This window comes from Melozone crissalis, unplaced genomic scaffold, assembly GCF_028551555.1.
Source record: "Melozone crissalis strain CALT ecotype California unplaced genomic scaffold, PUWL_Pcris_2 ptg000005l_1, whole genome shotgun sequence".
Lineage (NCBI taxonomy): Eukaryota > Metazoa > Chordata > Aves > Passeriformes > Passerellidae > Melozone > Melozone crissalis.
Window position 1 is genome coordinate 50,582,637 of NW_026535783.1, and position 18,614 is coordinate 50,601,250.

At 37.4% G+C, this 18,614-nt stretch overlaps 1 protein-coding gene across 4 annotated transcripts in view; it reads right to left on the reverse strand.

Moving 5' to 3' along the window:
* AP3B1 (adaptor related protein complex 3 subunit beta 1) overlaps nt 1–18,614 on the reverse strand; it is a 153,160-nt gene that overhangs the window by 25,040 nt on the left and 109,506 nt on the right. For all 4 annotated transcript variants that reach the window (XM_054285619.1, XM_054285609.1, XM_054285629.1 and 1 more), the window contains exons 23-24: nt 5,214–5,445; nt 2,197–2,281 (exon numbers count right to left, since the gene is read on the reverse strand). In XM_054285619.1, the coding sequence (XP_054141594.1) occupies nt 2,197–2,281; nt 5,214–5,445 (317 nt within the window). The remainder of the gene's footprint in view (nt 1–2,196; nt 2,282–5,213; nt 5,446–18,614) is intronic.

Genomic DNA, 18,614 nt, shown 5'->3' on the forward strand with positions numbered 1-18,614 from the left:
AAAATAACTGACAACATCTTTCATAGAGATATGTTAATAGGAAATACGAGAATAGAGACACCTTTGTGTGCACATTATTTCAACAACATTTGACAAACTTCTAGAAGTCATTCCTTCTTTTGGATAAAAGCTTTTTGAAAAGTATAATAAGTTACAGAGCCTGCAGCTGAGTTCTTTAAGACATTGCTCCCAAAGTATCACAGCGTACAGTTTCTTCAGTGATAATGAAGATCAGTAGGATTTTGAACAAAATAAGTGTTCAGTGTAAAATAGCAAATTTAATGCAAATAACGTTTTACCTATTTTTATACTATTTTCTAGGAACTAACAGCAAAGAAACAAGGCCCTATCAATTAGTAAATGAACAAAGCAAGCAATTCCTATTCTTAATTTAATTTTAAGCTTAGCTTGAGCGCTTTTGTCATTGGACTCACATTGTCTAAATCATTAAAATGAATACACCACTGAGGTCTGAGGCAAATCTATTTACAGTGATGTTACTCATAGTCTGGTTGGTGTTCAGGAATATTGATCTGTCTTGTTTGTCTAATAGGAAAATAATAAACAATTACTAGGCAATGTTGGAGAAAGTAATCAGTTTTTATATATCACTAATACAGCAGACCTCCCAAAACATAAAGGTGATGATCTGCATAAAATCAATGTGTTATGCTACATTGCTTATCCTCATCACTGCTAAGATTCTTAGCAACAAATGGTGTAAGTTAAAAATCAAATCATTGGTAGACTGAAATTACGTACTTGAAAGAAAAATATCTGCTTTATTTTAAAAATAATATTTCTGCTTGATAAACTATCAAGAAGATACTATTTTATAAAATTCAAAATTTATTTAGATAAAGAGAGTCAGAGTCTATGATTTTGAAGCAATTTTGAAACTGCACTGCCTAAAAGGGAACCTCCTTCCTAAACAAACATCAGGCAACAGTTCAAAGCTGTTTCCAAATTCCAGCAGACAGCACACAGACCAGCTATAACAGCATGACATGCATAAACTACATGCTGCAGAGATTTTGCTGGAAGTACAAATATGTGTAAACTGACTATGCAGGAGCATCTGCTCTACAAGGAATAGTAAAACCTCCTTGCCCCCAGAACAAGAAATGTTATTTTAGCAGTGGTACTTTAGGAATCACTTGGGTACATCTCTATAATTAGGATTTTCATGCTATCTCCAATAACTTATCAGTTGAACAAGCTGTGATTAGTAGCACAGCTACTAAGTATACTAAAATTGCTACAGAAATTTTCCAAAGGAAGAAGTATAGAACTTTCACAAAGGGCTTCCCTTAAACTGAAATGCAGCAATATGACTGTCTATTCAACATCCCTCTTTTTGTACTGAATATTGAAAGCTGTGTTTCTTGCAACAAAATATATAAAAAATCCATTACTTCAAAATATGTCAAAAAATTAAATTGTGTAGGCCTATATATGCTTTTGCACAGTTTAAAAACTCCATAAACCTGACAATCCCCTAAAAGAAGGTTTCAAGTTTTCTCCCATCCATTTCTCTCCATCCATTTTTTCCCAATGTTGAAATTAACCCTTTTTCAAATGCCAGTTTGTAACAGAACTCTCACCGGGTGAATGGGTTCCCTGCTAGCCTAAGGCAGAAAGAGGATGTTGCACATGCCAATAATGAGCACAAAAAAATGTAAATCAGGCATATTAGACAAGATTTAGTTGGCCAGCCAATTACTTGGTTTCATTCTCACTGTTGATTTAAAAGAATCTACAGCATTTCTTTTGTGGGCAAATTTTGGGGTTGTTTTCAGGCAGTCATGTTAGAAGAACCATAAGCACCCATAATAAAGACTCAGGGCAGTAAAACTGTTCACACTGTGTGTCATTTTGACCTGCTGTTTCTTACAAGGGAGAACACACAAAACACTAAAATAGAATAGTCAGACATGACTGCCCCTTTCCAGACAATCTTAACAAGAATCCCTAGAAGAGTGGGACAAAAAAATAAAGCTTCTAAAAGTAAAACTGAACACTAATAATGTGCTATTTCTCTTAAAACATTGTGGATGTATATAATGTTGTAAATTTCGTTTAATTCTTTGAATATTTAATAAAACAGTGAGTCTGATAACACCAAGTAGACTTTCAATGAACACTAGTTTTACCTTCCAGGAGCAAAAAATTACCTTCCCCCTCCCAAGAACTTACCATAACTGGAAACTGGCTGTCTGGGTAGAATCACAGAAGTCAATCCCCATTGTAGCAATAATGGATCCTCCAGGCTCAAGACACTCTGCATGAAGAGATTTTTAAGAGATAAAGTACACATGCAAGGCAACAGAAGACATCAGATGCAATCCCCCAAACTTCACATAACTAAAACACCCAAAATGCTCTGTAAGAAAAAATCCAACAGTTGTAGTTTTATTACAAATAGGCATTGCCCAAATGTCGCACTTGCATGTTTAAGCATCCTGGACTCCCCCTCTCACACTGTTAATGCACATGAAATGCTGCCATTTCAGTCCTAGAGCTCTATCAACAAAATAAGGCCTTGTATTAGAAAAGCAAAGAAAGGAAAGTTATCTACAGGAAAAAAAAAATTGAAGTGACATCCTTGTAACTGTGCACAGATCCAGCACTGAGATTTCATTTTCAATAACACAGGTTTGCAGATTTAGTTAGTAAATTGCAAAATACAACAAATAAAATCTACATTAATACACACAATAGAAAATAAGCTGAACTTAAGTTCATAATTACTGTGGTTTACTTGTGCCTCAATATTCTACTTGCATTAGTTGGAAGGAGAAGAAGGACTATGAACACTACATGGAAGATGACTTTGTGCTATACAAACAGTGCAGACTGAGACACTCTTGGCAATGAAGATATCAAGAGACATACTCATTCTTAGATTCTTGGCTAAATCACCACACTATTTCCCTAATGTTGTAGAGATAAAGCTTTTAGTTAAAGGCTTGTAAGCTTCCTTGTAAGCTCTTTCGTACATAAGTAAAAAGAAGCATTGAAGCAGACTTTGCCTTCTCAAGATTACAACAAAGAGCTGAAAGCACACTTAAAAGAGAGGAATTAAAATAAAAAATAATAGGCAGGCAGCAAAATGTCTGATTTACAGATTATTCTTAATGTACCTGATACTCTTCAGGAACTGAAAGCAGACAGCTGCTCCATGACAAAATGTAACAAAATTTAACTATTTGAAGATTAGGTTTGCAAAAATGCAGAAAAGATGGAGTTAATGCTCCTGGCTGAAGTCTAAACTAACACTAGGAACTGAGTAGGAGAAAAAGTATTCCAAGGAGTCTATTTAAAGCACTGAAAGTTTAAAGGTTCCAGCTCAAATTCAGAATTAACTCTATCAAAGTCTTTGAGCTTAATGTTTTCAAAGGGAGTTTCAAATACACTTAAGAACAAGAAAGTGTTGTGTCCAGGGATTTGGGTGAAATAATTTGAACCATTTCTACTGGAAGAATCAGGACAATTGCCAACAGTACTTTCAGTGACTGAAGAAAAACTAGACTTATATTCCAGCAGGAATACCTGTCTATGCTGCCACTTCTGTTGGGTCTGCTAGGTAAATGGTAGGATGTGTTTTCCAAACACTGGAAACACAAAATGCAGTAAGAACAGGGTGTATAGGCTTAGTTCTACACAAAATGATAAAGAATACAGAAAATTTGCATTCAAGCAAGAAAAATAACATTTTTGGAAGAACTACAGAGCTTATTTTCTGCAGAAGAAACCAACAGCTTTTCAGGACAAATACTGCAATGTCTTTCTTGGGGAAATAAATACTTTAGAGGGTAGGATTGCTTTGTGGAGCTCAAGGAATCTGAAGTGGATAATTAATTAATTCCACATTTTTCCCCCATGTTTTTATGTGAGACAAGTGAATGTTACTGTTAATTGCTACGATTGTGGGTATGGTATCTCCTGTGGTTACTGTGGGTAACAGTAACAGTGGGTTACTGTTAATTGCTATACTATTGTGGCTATAGTATCTCCTGATCTGATTTACAGTATTTCTAGATTTCTACTTGTAAGCCTTTGTGCTTTATTTCTTTAAAATGTTTGCAAGTAGGGATATAAAATAAAGCCCATGGGCAAAACTAACTTGACATTTCAATTCTGAGCTGGACTTATTTTGAGGAATAAGCAGCAAAATATTCACTTAAAAAAACCCAAACAAATAGAATTCTAAAAGTAACTGCCTTGATCAAGCACGCATCATTACCAAGATGCAAAAAGTTATTATTATTAATTTAAACTCTGATATAAACTATAGCACTGGACAACTGCTTTTGTAGCTATTTGGTGTAAATCTGCATAATCTTTTCTATGTTAAAAAAATTATTTCAATATTTAGAACCATTTAATACAAACATCTTAGCTACTTAAAAGCTAAAAGCTAAAAGCTTAAAAGCTTAAAGAATACTCTTTAGTTCACTGTTCTGCTTTAAGAACACGTTCCTGTATTCTTCTATTATGATACATATTCACATAATAATGTAGCTCATTGAAGGAAAAGCATTTTTATTATGAAACAGAGACACTTCTGCTCCTTCTGATTATACCACAATGTCCTAAAATAAAGAATTGTTGAGCAAAGAAAGCAGATTGTGTATATAGGTATTACTCTTGAAAAATCTTGCTGTGATCTGTGTTCTTTCTGAAGTTTTATACTCTTTTCCAGAGAAATTTAGCAAAAAACCATCCTGATTACAAAGTAGAAAGTAAAACAATTTAGATCAGGTCTGACTACACATTGCTTTTTATCTAATCTAAGCAGACACAATTTGTGGAACTATGGTAGACACAAGCTAAACTAAAACATAGACTTCCACTCTACTGTGATAAGCTCACAAGGAAATGGCAATGCTCTGAGCCACCAATATATAAATTTAGAATCACTTAAAGATTAGTACGAAAATAATTGTGAATATAAAATCAAAACCTTCTTTTCAATAGAAGCCCATAATAGCCAGTCTAAAATAAGTAAGAGAATCAAAGTTTGTAGGGGTGCAGAAAGGTTTGGTCTAACAAGCTGATAGCTGATGAGTGTCTGTGTAGATATGTACATCTACCCTCCCCACCACACACACATATATGAGTATACACGTAACTATGCAAAACCACTTTTCTGTATTTGAAATTTTGCTGAAGATTAAGAACCTGATTTTTTAAAGATAGGATATGGTTACCTATTGGATTAAACTCATGTATTCTCATGCCTGGAGGTAATTTCTTCTCTCCAATGTGAATGTTTTCTATCTTCTGATCAGTTGTATTTGTTACTGTCACTTGCACAGGTACCATATGATCACCCAAAATGCCTGGCTGTCTTGAGAAGTGATAATGGGCTGCTAATCCTTTCCCACTCATTCGATGAAGCAGTTCATGTGTTTTTGTTGGCACAGACACTTGCATAGCGACCTGTTAAGTATAACACAATAGTTAGCAAATGCTGTAAATCAAGAACAGTAAAAATGACAATTGAATACTGCATTTTTCACTCAGTTAGAGCACCTGCTTTTAAGTTGGAATTTTAGTGAACCAGATACCTGTGAAATACATAAGCAAATTGCAGTAATAGATATCAGACACAGAGCCTAAAACCATTTCTGGTGCTGAAAATACCTTTGTTGTAGCTATCTCACTTTCCACTATAAATCTGTTTTCAATTTTTAGCTTCACAGTTAGCTATTAAATTATCACGTTTTTTAAGAGTTACACAGTTATGTTTTTTCCAAGAAAAAAAACATTCTGTGCATCAGAATTCAAGGGTATCCCCAAGCTCATTGTGTAAAGTGAAAGTAGTGAGAAATTGTCTTCTGTTTCTCTTGTTAAAACCACAAAAAATGTCTAACAATTACATTGCTGAAACAGTAAAAACACAGTTATATAGAGCAGAAAGATGCCGACACTTTTTAAATAGTATTGCTGCTAAAAGCAATAAGAAAAATCCTAAGGATGTTTCAGTGCAGTCTATCCTGCAGAAAAAGCATAAAGAAAAGATATTCAGTGTGCAAACAAAATCCCAGATACTTCTGACAAGGAAATAATGAGCTCAAAAGTAAGGAGTTCAGGAAATATGAAAACAAGTGAATTTGAATCCTTTACACAAGTTTTAAGGAAAGATCAGAGTTACTTCAAATGATATTTATAAAATAATGACCTGTGACATCACATGACCAGACTTACAACTAACACAAAATGACTGGAAAAGGTATAATTCTATGGACCTTCACAGTTACTGAAAACTCAAAAACATCTTTGAATAGAATTCCCAAATTTCCCCAGATTAACAGTCTTCATAGTTTTCTAGAAATAACTGTCAAGGTCAAACTCTCAAAAAAATGCCTACGTTGTCAAGAAATAATAAAGGAAATACCTTGAATAATGAATACTTTATTGGTACACAGAAAGAGACAATAACAATAAGAGGTTATTAGCAGTCAAATTAGTATGCTATTTAAACCATTACTCAAATAATGACAAAACTCAAGTTTTAAGATGGAATTTAAACCTTATTTTTATGCACAGCCTCTGGCTTTTAATATTCAATTCAATTTGAGCAGGACATGCATAATAGAAAAGTTATTTCATGAAATGGTTCTCCCATTTTACATTAGCAAGTTTAAGATCTATGTTTAATTCATGTTAACAAAAGTATTTTGCAGTACACTAGACTCTTTGTGTTAACTTAGGGCTGGCTTTATTAATGATATTTATTAATAGGAATGAAAACTTAAAAAGTAGTCAGAAGTCAGTCAAGTAGATATACAGAAATATAGAGCCATTGAGGTTGGAAAAGATATCCAAGTTCTGTGTCCAACTGTTTATCCTGCCCTACCATCTTCAGTAAACCATGTTTCTAGGTGTCACATTCACATGCTTTCTGAAGATTCCCAAGATTAGCGATTCCACCACTTCCCTGGCCAGCTCATTCCAATGCCTGATAATTTTTTCAGTGAAGAAATTTTTTCCTAATACCCAACCTAAACCTCTTCTGGCAAAACAGGAGGCTATTTCCTCTTGTTCTATCATTTACCTGGGAGAAGAGGCCAACCCCCACCTGGCTACACCCTCCTTTCAAACAGCTGTAGTGACAAGGTCCCTCCCGAGCTTCCTTTCCTCTAGGATAAAAAACCCCAGCTCCCTCAGCTGTTCCTCACCAGACTTGCGCTCCAGATGCTTCCCCAGCTCTGCTGTTTTTCTGTGGACTTGCTCCAGCACCAGAATGATCTTATTATAGTGAGTAGCCCAGAACTGGACACAACACCGGAGGTGTGGCTTCACCAGTGCCCAGTACAAGGGGACAATCCCTGCCCTGGCCCTGCTGGCCACAGCATTGCTGATCCAGGCCAGGATGCCATTGCCCTTCTTGGCCCCCTGGGCACAGCCTGGCTCATGTTCAGCTGCTGTCACCAGCACCCCCAGGTCCTTTCCAGCCACTCTGCCCCAGCCTGTGGCACTGCCTGGGGTTGCTGTGACCCAAGGGCAGGACCCAGCACTGGGCCTTGTTGAACCTCTCACTATTGGCCTCAGCCTTTTGGACCTTTGCCTTTTACCAACCTGTGCTGGCTAGGCCAGACTCCCTGGTTGTCCTACCTGTGCTGCATGACGGCACCCAGGATGAGCTGCCCTAAAATGCATACACGTAGAGAAAAAAACTGTCACTATAGTTAAATTGTAGCACTGATTCAAGTTTTACTGAATCCCTTCTGTAATTTTTAGAGATTTTAATCTATGCCTATGCCCCCTTCGGCATTATTTCTTCTTTCAGTAATAAAAAGCTTGTGAGCCCATTCACTTTTATTTTCAACATCATACTATACGTAGCAGCAAAACCACACAGGACGCTCAGAATAATGACATTATGTTTAAGTCATCTTTCTTTGTACAGAACATTAATTTTCACTTGCATTTAATGCAGCAGTGCTAAAAATAAATAAAACATAGGTATGTTGAACAAAGCAATTTAATTCTGGAAAACTGGAGTTTTCAAAACCTCTACTTGCTAGTAAGGATTTTGAGCTGAAAAAGGCTGATGTGACTGTAATGTGATGTATTTAACAGCTGCATCAGTCTGGTAAACAGAGTTTTGTTTTAATTCTAAAATTTTTAAAGTAGTTGAGATAAAACCCATGGAGCAGGTACTAGCAATCACTCTAGCCACACAGAGTTAACAGAACAAGAAGCATCTACTAACCAGGAGATAATCTCCTACAAATCTTACACAGCATATGTTTAAATAATAGAAGTCGTTTGTGTACCTTTGGATGGTTTATGAAAATAACCAATCAATTCTGCAGACACAACATTATTTCTAAAGGAAATCTATGTGACTCATGATGCCTGCAGATACACAGAGACAAACCACACATATTTTATCAGTTTATTACAGTAAGCAAATAAGCGTGGAATGAGAGTGCACATAACTGTCTACTTAACGCTTACTGAAACATTTATAAGAGCTGTTATCTCCCTAATAACAGACAGACAGTGTGCAATTTTAGAGAGGAGAAAAGCTTCATATTTTTTAACACTTCACTAAAAAGTAACTGAAGAGTGTAAAATGAAAAATACTCTGTGCAGTTAGCTGGTAATGGACCATATTATCAACTCAAGTTAGATTTATAGGATACAAACTAGTCACTAATAGTTATTTTATGACAGATTGTGTCTGCTTTTTTGGGTTTAGATTATTAAGATTAAACTTGCAAAACTTTTTTTATACAGATGTTTAGAAAGACAGTAAAAAAAATTAAAATACTGACTGCCCTCCCACCCCATTTTGACTGAAAGCAACCACACGTAGGGACTCCACACTGATACTGTATGGTTATACTTTCTTGGTACCAGTTGGACTAGCCAAAAGGCTGACTGCACACGCTGAAAAATAATTCATCACCCTAAAGGAAGTATTTTTAAACTAACTCTTGTACAAGATCAAGAGCAACATCAGGGTTCTGCCCCCCCCCCCCCCCCGCCCCCCTAATCATGGAGAAAAAAAGGGTATAAGATCACTGACAGTAGTAGTTGTGGCTTTCTTTATTGCAACTGAGCTAACTAGTTACAAACCACTGAATCCTCCCAATATGAACATGATTCTTTTTGCCAGGTCAGTAAGTTCTTATTAATTAAGCTTACATTGATGCAAAAAACTATTTTCCCTAATTATTTAAAATAAAAATCACAACATGGTTTATTAAACCTACTACAGAAAAGAGAGGTGGTCATACATTCCTCTTTGCAGTACCATAGTGTCACAAAGAATCAGAATGGTTTGGTCTGGGAGAGATCTTAAAGAAGCATTGTTACTATTAATACTATTATTACTACAGACACAAAATTCTGTTTGTTTTCTTTTGTACTTGTTCTTTAGTATAAAATCCTACAATAATGAACATAGACTTATTTTGATCATAGCTCATAAATGTATATATGTTTGGATAAAATATGTATTATTGGGAAAATAAATTTGCTTTTAAGGATGAGGAAAATGATAATTCTATTCCTCTAATTTACATTCTGTTAAAGCAGTGGACTACAACATTTAATCTAAGTAATCCTCCTACAGGCAATATCCATGACATAATCCAAGAATTACCTACTCAGCTGTGAGAGCTATAACCTCTCTCACACTCATAGCGAGGCTATGCTCCAGTAACTCTGCAACAGCCAAGAGGAGAAGGGCTATCACACAGTCCAGCCACATTTACATGATCTTTCAACTGAAGCCATGAGAGCAACTTAACTATAATTTTTTAGTATTAGGAGAAAGGTGGAAAAACAGATAAACAAAAGTCAGCTAGTGGCAGGCAATGTCTTCCTTATACAGATCTTAAAAAAACCAGCTGTTAATTCATAAAAAGATAAAATAAAGTGCAAACAAAGAATGTTAGCTTCCTAGTTTGTATTATTTCAAGAGGCTCTTGGAAATCCCAACATTACAGCATACCTAAGTCACAATAATATGGATTGCCAAAGTGATGACAGAATCTCCTGACAGGGAGGAAGGAAACCAAACAAGAAATCAAGCTAGCTCCCATTTGTACAATCTAAGTAAAGCACTGGATACTGTCATTTAATTTGGGCTAATTTACCTAGGCATACAGACACTCAAGGACATATGCTGAATTTTGGAAAACACTTTCCACCAAAGGTGCCTCTAACTGCTCTACATCTACCAAATATCTTCTAAAAGCATACATCCTAACTCCCTTCTTTTTGTGTTGTCACCAACTTTTAGGCTTCACGCTTCCTGTAATTATTAACATGTCAATGAGGCTAATTGAAAGTTACCATATTAATGATTGTATCTTTAAACTGTTACTGGACTCAAACAATTTCAGACATTATAAAATGAGTTCCCAAAATTGTTACTTGATTTCGATATTGATAGATTAATACTTTAGATTAATACTTTTGTCTCCAAAACCTTGCAAGAAAAATAAAAATTAAAAGAAATAAAACCCAAAACTGCTCAAATAGCTACCACTCATTTTTAAATCATCCAGAGATGGCTCTCAAACAAAAGACCACTTTTATTATGCTGCTCACAGTCTGCTTGTGTAATGCTGCCAAAATTAATTGTTTCTCTGCCCTTTTTTTTTTTAAACTGTAATATTTGTATGGCTTCAAATCATCCTTCCAAGAAGAATCACATGCTCAAGGTAATCATAGAATGGCTTGGATTGGAAGGAATCATAAAGATCATCAAGTTCCAATGTGCCTGCCATGGGCAGGCACACCTTTCACTAGGTCAGGTTGCTGAGAGCTCCTGCCTGGCCTTGAACACTTCTGGGAATGGGGTAGTCATAACTTGACTGGACAACCTGTTCCAGTGCCTCACCACCTTCACCACCTTCACAATATCTAATTTAAACCTGCCTTCTTTCAGTTTGAATCCATGCCCCTTGTCCTGTCACTGTATGCTCTTGTAAAAAGTCCCTCTTCACCTTTCTTGTACACTCCCTTCAGGTACCACAAGGCTGCAATTAAGTCACTCCAAAGCTTTCTCTTTTCCAGCCTTTCCTCACAGGAGAGGTGCTCCATCCCTCTGATCATCTCTGTGGCCTCCTCTGGACTCCCTCCAGCAGGTCCCTGTCCTTGCTGTGCTGTGCCCCCAGAGCTGATGCAGCCCTGCAGGTGGGGTCTCAGCAGAGCAGAGCAGAGGGGCAGAATCCCCTCCCTGCCCTGCTGCCCACCCTGCTCTGGATGCAGCCCAGGACATGTGTGGCTCTCTGGGCTGGCAGTGCCCATGGCTGGGGCAGGTCCAGCCTCTCAGCCACCAGCACCCCCAATTCCTTCTGGGCAGGGCTGCTGGGATCTGTTCATGCCCAGCCTGTGCTGGTACCAGGCCTGCTTTGACCCACGGGCAGCACCCTGCATTTTGCCTTGGTAAACTGCATGAAATAGCCATAAGTCTCTTATGAGAGAACTTGTCCATTTGCCTCTGGATGGTATCTTGTCCTTCAGGTCTGGCAACTGTACCACTTCATGTGGTGTCATCTGCAAATTTGATGAGGGGCACTTGATCCCTTTTTCTATGTCATTAATGAAGATACTAAATAACACTGGTCCCTGAGTGACACCACTTTATCGCTGATGTCCATCAGGACTCGGAGATGCTGACCACCACTCTCTGGAATGCGGCCATCCAAACAATTTCTTATCCATCTAACACCCATCAAATACATCTCTCCAATTAGACAGAGGGGGAGGCAAAATAGGGAGAGCATGAGGGCAGAATGAAGGGGGCCCAAAACAACAGGGAAATCCCACTTGTCCCATTATCCCGCTTCATGACTGGATGCCATCTGATCCCCACATCCTACTTCATTGCAATCTAACCAGTTATGATGGTACTTCTACTACCCTAGTGTCCTCCCCTTTTCCCAGCTCCTATCACATGTAGTGGACCGTCAAAGGCTTTACTGAAGTCCTGAAAAATGCTATCTGTATTCCTTCCCTTACCCACTGATGCAGTCAACCCATGATGGAAAGCCACTGCTTGATCAGACAGGACCTGCCCTTCCTGTAGCCATGCAACTACATCAGCCAATTCCCTCAGGACTCTGGGATGCATCTCCTTGGGTACATTCAGGTTCCTCAGGTGGTCACAAACCTCACCGTCTCTTCCAGTGGGAAGGACCTGGCTCTCCCAGTCTTCATCCTCTTATCCATCCAGTCAAGAGGTGTGGGAAGAGTTTCCCACTGAAAACCAAGGCAACAGTTGGTAAGTACTTCAGCCTTCTCTATTTCTGTTGTTACCAGTTTTCCAGTTTTCCAGGGCTGTTTATTAGAGAGGGTACCTCTTCTTTGACCTTCTTTTTCTGGTTACTGTACCTGTAGAAGCCTTTCCCATTATTCTTTGTGTCCCTTGCCAGGTTCAGTTCCATTTTTGTTGCCTTGGCCTTTCTCATGGCCTCCCTACACAGCTGTGCTTCATCTTTAAACTCTTCCTAGGTCACCTGTCCTGGTTTGTTTCCCTTAACTTTGACCAGCAAATTCCTACTGAGCCATGCCGGTCTCTTGCCCCCCTTGGCTGATTTCTTGCTCCTGAGGATTGCCAGCTCTCATGCTGTGTGCAAGAGTTCCTTAAAGATCTGCCAGCTCTTTTCTACTCCTTTGTTCCTAAGGGCAGTCTGTCAGGGGATCCCACAGACTAGGTTCCCAAAGGACTGGAAGCCTGCTTTCCTAAAGTTCAAGAGCTGAACTTTTACTCCTTAGCCAAGCCCTGTCCTTCAGGGCTGCGCACTCCACCAGCGTGTGATCCCTGTAGCCCAGGCTGCCTCCAGTCCTGGCGTCCAGTTAGCTCACTTGCACTGGTGACCAACAGATCCCGTACCACATTCCCTCTGGCTGTCACCTGCCCCAGGAAGGTGTCCTCCACGCATTCCAGGAGTCTCCTGGATTGCCAAAGCCCTCCAAGCTACTTTCCCAACAGCTGCTGGGGTGGCTGAGTTCCCCTGCAGGCCACCACCCTCGGGCACAAGGCCTCCTGTGCTGGAGCAGGAAGGTGTGGTGCATGGGCTCCCCTTGGTCAGGTGGCTGTAGCAGAGCCCAGCCAAAGGCTCCCTTTGCTGCCTCAGTCTCTGACTCCTACCCACAGCTTTCCACCTGCTCACAGATATAAGCTCTGAATCCAAAATCTTCCGTAGTACTAAATTATCTATTTTCTAATACTTTTATATCCCTCAGATTTTTTCATATGGTTTTCTTAAAATAGAATCAACTAGACACAACTGCAGTTACTCTATATCAATAGAAACTGTTGCTCTTTGAGCATAAATATGACTATACGATATAAAGGAACAAGAATTGGGCCTTAACCTGGAGTTCATGAACAGCAGAAAAATCTTAGTAGTTCCATACCAGACTGATCAGGAACTTCCAAAACAGAGTGTGCACCTGTTCTGTGTAACTGGGGGGGGCAGTGAGACAGCTTGCATTTTGCATAAATAACGGAGCCTAAAGCTTTGTATTACAATAACACCTGGTTTTATGTGAGATTTGGCATCTTTGCCTTTTTCTTCTGCTGAGCACAATGAATCACATGAAGAATCAAATGAAAATATTAGTAAAATCTTTTTAAATGCCACATATGACAAAACTCCATTAGCAACAAAATGAGAATATTCTCATGATTAAGTCTAAGTTATTAAACAAGGATGCAAGGAAGGGCTACAGTCAGTCACATAATTATGGGACACAAGCCTTGGTATAAATTCAGAAGTATACATTCTCCTCCAGAAGGTCTGCTGGGACCATTAGTGGAATGTAAGAAGGGCTTAAAAAGACACCAAGGAAAATTTTTTTGTAGGAACACTAATAGAAAATTCCTACACTTCAACTGGTGAAATTCATATCTGTGTATGGAAGATCTCAAGATTTTCTATCCTTTCGTCCTATGTATGATTCCGTGAGGTGAAAACCACATGGTCTGGTGGCTGATGCATATGTGAGACTTTCATCAAGCAGCATGAAACACTTTCTCATTAGGTGTTTCAAATAAAAAGCATTCTCCCAATACAAAACCAAGTAATTTACTTCAGTTCAGTGATTCCATTTTTCCACTGACCACTAAACAGCGAAGTCTGAGAACCGCACTTTGAGGTATGGTTTAGTGGTGGCCTCAGCAGTGTTAGGTTTGCAGTTGGACTCAATGGTCTTTTTCAACCTCAATGATTCTTTGATTCTATGATTACCTGAAGCAGTTCAGGAGTTAGAAGAACAGAGTAAGGTGTCAGCCTCACCTTGCATCCTAATTATGAATTTGAAATAGTGGACATTGCTGAGAAGGATTAATATGGATTTTGGCATTGAGTCTAAATGACTTCAAAGAAGTTCCTACAAGTGGTTTCTAGTACAGTATTTTGATTTTTGGCAAACAGCCAGTACTCCAGAGACCTCTAAAGTGAAAACACACTGTACCCTACGGGCCATAACGTATAATCTTACAGTTAGATTTATACAATAACAACTCCTGCATATTGGTTCCTTTCAATAGAAGCATTTAGCTCAAATTTTTCCCCAGAAAAGGACATAATCTGTTGGGATAAGTGTATAATTTAATTGAAATACATATTACACTTGTGGATAATAACACAGTATTACCCACAAGCCAAAGTGAATTCTACCTTTAATTCACTATATTAAAAATCTAATACAGGTATTTATGAATGCCAGAATATAAATTACATCTTTTCCACCTTCATACAACTATATTTGAATCTCGTTCACTACACTGTTGTTGAAGAATGCAACATGCTATTCTGGCTTCTATCAGGATGATCCTAATGCACAGTAGACTACTCACAAGGACAAAAACCTGAAATAAGCACTGAACTCACTGCATGTAGACATCTGTATCAGCACTTCCTCAGCGCAGGAGTAGAATCTCTGTGTGTACCACACTACATCTCTTATACTTGATATTGACGTGCCAATTTTCTCCAAGTTTTATTTAATTATACACATAATATTTTAACCTAAACAAATCCATAGTCCTTAGACTGCAAAAAATTATAGCTGACCTGAGGCCATGACAACATTGTTTTTCTGTGTTTTGCTTTCCTTAAGCTTTGTTTTCCATCCTTAAAAAGCAAGAAAAAAAAGTCCTGCACTAGTTAGTAGTCTGTTAAGAAACAAAGAGGTTTATTTATAACAAATTACCTTCAGTTTATTTGTTTAAATTTAAAAGCACTATTGTTTTGACTCAGGAACAAAATTTGTGGTGTCAAAAGACATATTCACCCTTCACAATGACATTTCTTTTCATACTTGTAAGAAGAAACACCACTCAATCCCACCCACACTGCTCAGAACAATGCAAGCAACACCAAGCACAGCATGCTGCCATCAAAAGCCTCACCCCATGGATGTCTCTAATGAAGGCTTCACTGTACACACACAGACACTGAATGTAGGCAGTAGCTGTAGCCATGGTTAAGGCCTTTAACTATGTGGATGACTGACAGCAAATTAGGTAGGTAACTTTTTCTCATCTACTTTTGCAATTATCTTGGTCCTACTAATGTAGAGTATTACTGTTACTATTGTCCAAGACTGCCACAGATTGTTAGCTCACTGAGCATAAAGGCAGCAGCAGGAAGACTGTGACAATGACCATTATTAAAACTTAGTCCATTTTAAAGGATCTTTTAGTACACATATGTATTTCATAGTAGCTCAAATTTATGATTCATGTAGCAAGCATACATTCTAATGGTGCTGCTGTTACACTGAAGGTCCTTCAGTGTAAACACTAGAATCATTTTAATACATTTTTTTCTTAAAACATTCCAATGCAGTAACAGTAAAGTTTTACACAATCCACCTTTTGCAGTCATGAACTCCTAAACTGCACTACGCAACTGAAAGATGTATTTTAGAATTATTACAAATGTACATTTCCCCAATTCTTCTGCCATTTTCAAATCAAGAATGTAGATGACAGAGACTAGAAACAACAAGCAACACTTGCAACCATATAAAGATGGAAATGTTTCTTAACCCAAGTGAACAAAAGATAAAAAGGAAAATTTTTACGAACTTCACAGAAATCAATATGAATTATGAAGATTCTAGAATTACCTTTTTTAATCTTAATATGTCAAGGCCCTGTTCATCAAACCATTAGGAGAAAAGCATGTAAAAATAAGGTAAAAATCTGGACCAAAACAAGCTTTTAAAACCCATCTCTGTGATATATAGTGTTTAATCATAGCATTGTTTAACAGACTTTTAGAGTCTTCTGTCTCTCCAATATCCTCTAGAGTCTGTGGCATAGGAGGGCAGGAAACACTTCTAAATTATTCTGATTTGAGAACACAATGGCACATTGTGTACCAACCTTTTTAAAAACAACTTTAACACTTGTTTGGAGGTGGGTAATGGAGGGTATCCCCTTCCTGCAACTGTTAGCAAGAACTTCTAAAGCACATTAAAATGCATCTGCATTTACATAATTTAAAACATTCCAAGTCACCCCATTTTAACAACTGCAACGTCCTTGCATTTCACTTTGTACTGCAAGCCGACAACTCACGTGGCAATACAATACTAGTGCACAATAGGGAAGGTATGGCCTATTAGCAGTAACATCTCTCCACTTGCTGAATTAGTCCCATGCTTAGCTTTTACTTTCAATAATCAAATACTTATTTTCTCAAAAAAGTTTTATTCTTAACATTTTTGGACAAAAATCTCAGTATTATAATTTGAATACGAGGTGTTTCATGCCATGTCCTGGTGATTCCTCAAGTAAAAGTGCAGATGCTGTTGGTTGATGCACATGCATCAACATGCCAAGCTAAAAAGAAAATCAAAATTTCAGCAATGAAGATGGTTTCTTAGTTAAAAAGCATTTATTTCTATTTCCGTCTATATTTAACTAGTAGAATTTAATTTCAAGGCTTATAGACTCTCTGGATAGTTGGATATATGTGGAACTGGAATGAAACAACTTAAAATTATAAAGGACCCCTACAGCTTTTGGAGTCATCCCTCTGTACAAAAATCCAAAACTATAATCAGTCATTTAAAAAACCCACAAACAAATCACAGCCGTAACTGAAGGAAGAAGGCTTCTGAAGAATTTTTGCCATAATAGCAGGAGTCTTTGAATGCAGAGACTATGAGAAGTTGTATTTTGAATAATTTCTACCTAAAGCTCAAAATTTTCCTTCCTATTCTGATGTATAGTCCTCAAAATACTCATCATAACCTCACAATGCTGTGATGGAATGTAAGAAATCTTATTACTGGAAAACTCAGTTTTCTATATTTATCAATTTTATGTATGATATGGGGAAAAATTTGAAATATTTTAACTTGCTGAACTGATAGTTACATAGATAGTTTAAAAAAATAATTCTTTCTCCACACCTCAAAAAAGTAATGTATTAGGCATACAGTTGTAATGAAGCTGAATTGACTATTAACTCTATCTAATGTATGTTACATAAACATATTGACAGCATTCTAGGTGACATATAAATTTACATTCTACTTCTATTATAATTCCAGTTTTGCAGTTAAACAAACTTTGTCATTGGATCATCATTTACTGCGACCCTCTGAAAATAAAGTGAACACTGATTAACACGCTTTCTGGTACATGCTGTGTCTCTGTCACTAAACAATGTCTTATTTTAAATTCTGGTTCAGAATCACTGCTTTGACAACTACTGTCACTGTTCAAGGTCTGCACGAAGCTTCAAACTGCATATTATCACCCATTGACAAACTCGACATTTTATGAAGAGCCCCTTCTCACTCTGACTTATCCTCCTTATCCTGTGTAAATAAGTAACGATTCATTTTATAACCTTGACTTTAAAGTCCAGCCCTTCCACCCTCTTTTTTCTTCTTCCTAAACAAGTGACAAAGAACAAGGAAGCTGATTGAAGGGGTCCATTATGTATCAACTTAAAGAAAGGCAAAGTGATTGATGAAACTAGCAGTCACCTTCACTGCTAGCTACAGCACCTGTATCCTTTTTGTCAAATGACCTGAAAATCCTGCTGACAGTTTAACATTCACCACAAGGATACACTCTCTAGTACTGTAGTTTTGAATATTTTTATTTGCTCAGAAATTTGTGGGAATATTCTTTAAGATGGAACTACACATTTAAAATCAGTAGCAATTTGTATTTTCTTCAAACAGATCGTGTCTTCTTAACTCTTATCTCGCAAAACTATTAAATAATACTTGCCAGTAAACTGGCAAACCACAGCTCCTCTGCAATTGTCATATATTTAAATTGTTCACATTATAATCACTTTTACAGTAAGATTTGCCAATGGTGATAAGAGAATCTTACTTAATTTCCTATCACAGAAGAAAATAAATTCCCAGGCGGCAGACTAAGTTTTAGAGTTTTTCAGTAACCGTCATTTAAAAACAATACCAAACAAACAAAACCCTCCCTCACACATCACTTCTTCTTTAATTATTATTTTCAGTTTTAAATAATATTTGGCTACTTGAATGCAATTCTGGGTTAGCAGATCAAGTAAAACCTCCTTTTAGTCTCAAAAAGAAGATTAAAATTGCCAAACTCAAACCATTCATATAGTACTGGAAAT